We start from the raw sequence: 4,886 nt of genomic DNA on the forward strand, positions 1-4,886 counted from the left end.
CCACCCTGGGAATCCTTGTGGGGACACCCCGTGCCGGGTGGGACATTCCTGGCCACAGTCCCCTTTTCCCACTGCACGAGCGGGTCCGTGGGCGGCTCCGCAGGGAGGATCCCATCCCATCCCAGACCCGGAACATCTCCTTCCTCGGCAGGTCTCCAAGACCGGCAAAGAGCTCAAGGAGTACATCGAGTCCATGGCGGGGGAGGACCCGCTGCTGAAAGGGGTCCCCGAGGACAAGAACCCCTTCAAGGAGAAGGGAGGCTGTATAATAAGCTGACCCCCCCCGGCCCCGCTGGCACCGCCGGGCACGGGGATGTTCCCGTGTGCCACCCAGGACTGTCAGAAACCTGCTTTCCCCGTAGTCCGCCCTCGGCACCGAGGAGGAGCCCAGAACCACAGCGTAGTGCAGCTAAAGGACAGCAAGAGGAAAAAAAAGAAGATAAAAAAAGAGACAAAAAACCCCCCAAAAAACCCTCCCCGCTCACCCTCCCCACTGCCACCGGGCTGAGGTTCGTCCGTGCTCCCACAGCTGAGCTCTGCTTTCCCACGAGCACAACTTCTGCATTTCCAGAGCAGAGGGGGGGAGATGAAACCACCGAGCTGGGGCTGCTCTCACACGGTTCCAACCCCCCCCCCGAGCCCGGAGCTGAGCCCCGCTGGCTCCAGAGGAGCCTCCCGGCTGCCTCAGCCCATCCCGCTGCACCGAGGCTCCCAGGGCTCTGGAGCTTTATCCCGTTTATCCCTAAGGATCCCCCAGCCGGTGCCCACCCCTCCTCGTGCCCACCGTGCCCACTGTGCCCCTTCCATCGAGAGATCCCTGTGGGATCGGGCACGGGAAGGAGTGAGGTGCCACCCCCACCTCCCAGCCTCGCTTCCTCCCCTGGAAAACCCCCCTGGCAGCCGCGGGAAAATAAGTTTGTGACCCTGGGGGCTCCGAGCGCGGCCCCGGTGTCACCGTGTCACCTCCCCTCCGCTCCCGGCTCTCATCCCACCGTGTCCCATCAGCGACTGGGATTGACTCGGAGCCAGCAGGACTGCCTGGAGCAAGGCAGGGTTCATTCTCCAGCCCTAAGACATCAATGCCAGGCCTGGATCCTCCCGCTCCCAAATTTTTACAGGACAAATTTCACCCCCTGCTTGACAGGAAAACGCTGAGTCCTTCAACAGGGAAGGTTTGTGGGATTTGTTGTTGGGATTGGTTTGGGTTTGTTTTTTGTTTGTTTGTTTTTTAAATCCATTACAGCTACATTTAATCTTTGGGGAAAACTCTCCAGATCTTCCCCAGACCCTCAACCCCAGAACAGAAGCAGCAGCTCTTTCAATCTCCGAGTCCCTCAGCTCCTGTCCCTGCCGTGGGTCGTCCCCATCCTCCTCCTGCTTCGTGCTGACCACTCCTGCCAGAGGAGCAAACCTCTCCCACTCCTTTTCCTTGGGAAGGGCTGAGGGTGCAGGACTCACCTGCTGCCTGTTTGGGAGGGTGTGGGGTCTGCTGGAACGTGGGAGCTGCTGCTGGGGCTCCAGGAGAGCGTGGAGATGGACCTGGGACTGGCTCACTCGCAAGGAAACACCTCTGGATCCCCCTTGGAGCAGCGTTTTCCTGCCTTCTGGGTCTGGGAATGAGGCACGGGGGGTCCCTCAGCACTTCGGTCACCCCAAAAGGGGGGGCCCTGCAGAGAACAGACACAAGGAAGCGGATTTTCCTCAGGCAGGGGGTTCCCCCCCCTCCCCCCTAACCCCCCCCCCGCCCCTCCCCAGCCAAAATCCCACCAAAATCAAGGTGGGTTTATCCTCCTGCAGACGCTCAATAAACCCTCCAGCTCGAGCACAGCCTCTGTCTCTTCTTGCAGCACCGAGGAGCAGGAAACACTCTTTACAAAGAGAATTTATGGGCTTTATTTTCACTTTAAAGCGGGACCCAAATGTTGGGTTGTGGCTGATGAATTGTTTTTTTTTTTAATGCTCTGTCTTCCATGCTTAATTTTTTTCTTTAGAACCTGGATATTTCCTTCTTCCCTCAGCGTTCCACCTCCATCCTCCTCACTTCCCTGATGCAGCGGGGCGGAATCCCGAGTTTTGATGGATTTGAGGGTTCTCTTGGAGTTTTTTGGGGGTGGCAGAATCCTGGTTTTTGATGATTTTACTGAATTTTTTTGGGGTGGCAGAATCCTGGTTTTTGATGATTTTACTGAGTTTTTTAGGGGCTGGTAGAATCCTGGGTTTTGACAATTTTTATTGAGGTTTTTTTTTAAGGATGTAGAATCCTGCTTTTAGATGGTGTTGATGCTTTTATTGGGGGGGTGAAAGAATCCTGGATTTTGATACATTTGTTGATTTATTTTTTTTTTATTGGAAGGGTGGAAAAATCACATTTTTTGATTTTTTTTTTGCCTTTTTTTTTTTTTGAGGTGGCAGAATTCTATTTTTTTATGGGTTTGTTGAGTTTTTTGGGGGTGGTAGAATTCTGTTTTTTGATGGAGTTTATGGGTTTATTGGTTTTTTTTGGAAGGGTGGAAGAATTAAGTTTTTTGATGAAGTTGATGATTTTATTTTTTTGGGGAGGGGTGGCAGAATCCTGTTTTTTGATGGAGTTGATGATTTTATTTTTTTTGGGGGGGTGGGGAGGGGTGGCAGAATCCTGTTTTTTGATGGTTTCCTTGGGGTTTTCTGGGGGGTGGCAGAACCTGTTTGTTGATGGAGTTAATGTTTCTGTCGGGTTTTTTGGGGGGTGTCAGGACGGCAGCAACACAAGGGGGGGGGTGATGAAGCTAAATTTGGGGTGCGGCATCATTAACTTGGGGAGCACCCTTGGGTGCTGCTTCTCCCAACCGCAGCTCCAAGACAATTTCAGGCTATTTAGGTAAGAAAATGGCACTTTCCCGTCACGGCCCTGAGGTGGCCGGATCCACCGGGGCCTGAGCTGCCCCTAATCCAGGGCGATAATGGGGCTGCGGCCGGAGGGGATTGACCCGTTAATCGACGCTAAACGGCTGGAAACCTGCGTCAGAGCCGGCTAAGCCGCTGCTGAAGGGATTCGGGACGCTACTGGAGCAGCAGCGGCTTAAAGGACAAGCAGGAGGGGCCCCTCAGAGCCCACGAGCGATCGCGACGCGACCGGGCTCCAACCAGCCATGAGGGCTTGGGGGTGACGGGGGAAGGCGGGGCGAAGCGCGCTCCCTGCCAATAGGAACGCAGGATTGCCAGAGTGACAGCCCGCGCAGCCAATCAGCGATGGAAAAGGGAGAGGGCGACACCCCCCACGCCGTGAGGTCTCGAGCCGTCATGAAGAGTGAGGCGGGGCGAAGCGCGCTCTCAGCCAATAGCAGCACGGGATTGCGAGAGTGACAGCTCGTTCAGCCAGAGATGGAAAAGGAAGAGTGCGACTCCCACCACAAAGGCTCCGAGTTGCTGAGGGGAGGCGGGGTGAGGCGTGCTCTCAGCCAATAAGAACACAGAATTCCTAGAGTGACATCCGTATCAGCCAATCAGCGATAGGAAACGGAGAGCGCGAACCCCCAGCGAAGGCTCGAACCCACGATAGGGCTGCTGGGGGGAGAGGCGGGGCGAGGTGCGCTCCCAACGTATAGAAACACATAATTACTAGAGTGACATCTCTCTTAGCCAATCAGCGATAGGAAACGGAAGGCACGAATCCCCAGAAGGCTCGCGGCTGCCGAGGTGGGAGGCGGGGCGAAGCGCTCATCAACCAATAGAAACGCGGGGTCCACATGAATGACAGCCAACGCAGCCAATCAGAGACGGGAAACTGCGGAGCTCCTGCGCAATGAACTGCGCAAGGAAGCGCCGGGCGCGCAGGAACAAAATGGAGCGCGAAGGGGCCCGTGCGGGATCCGCGCTCCCGGTGCCGCCCCCGCCGCCCCTCAGGCACCGCTCCCGCCGCGCCACCGGGAGGGGAGAAAAGAGAAAGAAAGGATCCTCCAAAAAAAACCAAACAGAAAAAAAAAAAAAAAAAAAAAAACCAAAGCGAGGTCCCACCGAGATTTGAACTCGGATCGCTGGATTCAAAGTCCAGAGTGCTAACCATTACACCATGGGACCGCTGGGTGTACCGGGAGGCCCCGCGCGCCCTCTCCAGTGCTCCTCTCCCCGCACGGATCCCGCCCGGGCCCCGGGCTACCCCGAGCACCCCAAAGTCCCGCGGCCCCCGCCCCATCCCCGGGGCTACCCCCGCGCTCCTCCACCCCAACACTCAGAGCCCCTTTCTACCTTTATTTCTTCCCACCTCGTTTCCTGCTTCATTCCTCTCTTTTTTTAATTTTTTTTTTTATTTTCCCTCCTTGTGTCTCTATTTTCCTCTATTTCTCACTTTATTTATTTTCCACTCTATTTTTCCATATATTTATCCATTTTTCCTCTATTTCTCCTCTATTTTCCCTTTCTCTATGTACCACTTTATTTCTCCTTTTACCTATTTTCCTCTTATTTCCTACTTTATTTTCCTTTATTTATCCAGTTTTCTTTATTCCCCCTTTATTTCTCTTTCCCCTTCTATTTCTTCTGTTTCCCCCTTTATTTCACCTTTTCCTTCTATTTCCCCTTTATCAATTTTTTTCTGCTTATTTCCCCCTATTTAACTCCCCTACCTCCCCCTTATTATTCATTTTCCCCTCTATTCCCTCTATTCTCCCTTTTACTTTTTCTCCTCTAGTTCCCCTTTATTTCTCCATTTGTCCTCTATTTCTCCCTTTTCCTGCTCAACCCCTTTATTTCTTTTTTCCCCTCTACTCCCCAGTTTTTCTATTTCACCAATTTTTCCTCTCCCATATTTTTCCCCTTCCCCCCATTTCTTTTTCTCTCCAATTTCCCCCCCTTACTTTCCTCTATTTCCCCTCTGTATCTTTCCCCCCTTTATTCCCTCCCTTTTCCTC

General features: G+C 53.6%; 1 protein-coding gene, 1 long non-coding RNA gene and 1 other non-coding gene across 3 annotated transcripts in view; 1 reads left to right on the forward strand and 2 right to left on the reverse strand.

Moving 5' to 3' along the window:
- The window catches only part of GNGT2 (G protein subunit gamma transducin 2), a 2,627-nt gene extending 2,154 nt beyond the window's left edge, over positions 1-473 (forward strand). The window contains exon 3 of the mRNA XM_027631778.1: positions 152-473. Coding sequence (XP_027487579.1) covers positions 152-277 — 126 coding nt within the window. The 3' untranslated portion in view covers positions 278-473. The remainder of the gene's footprint in view (positions 1-151) is intronic.
- A 751-nt stretch (positions 474-1,224) lies between these two features.
- Positions 1,225-3,248, reverse strand: LOC113940620. Its single transcript, XR_003525503.1, has 2 exons — positions 2,996-3,248; positions 1,225-1,667 (listed from the first exon to the last, which is right to left on the reverse strand). It is a non-coding gene; the product is annotated as an uncharacterized LOC113940620 (long non-coding RNA).
- Positions 3,249-3,984: 736 nt separating this feature from the next.
- Positions 3,985-4,056, reverse strand: TRNAQ-UUG. The gene has a single exon. It is a non-coding gene; the product is annotated as a tRNA-Gln (tRNA).
- Between the last annotated feature and the right edge of the window lie 830 nt (positions 4,057-4,886).

The sequence above is a fragment of the Corapipo altera genome, unplaced genomic scaffold (assembly GCF_003945725.1).
Source record: "Corapipo altera isolate COAL_440 unplaced genomic scaffold, ASM394572v1 61541, whole genome shotgun sequence".
NCBI lineage: Eukaryota > Metazoa > Chordata > Aves > Passeriformes > Pipridae > Corapipo > Corapipo altera.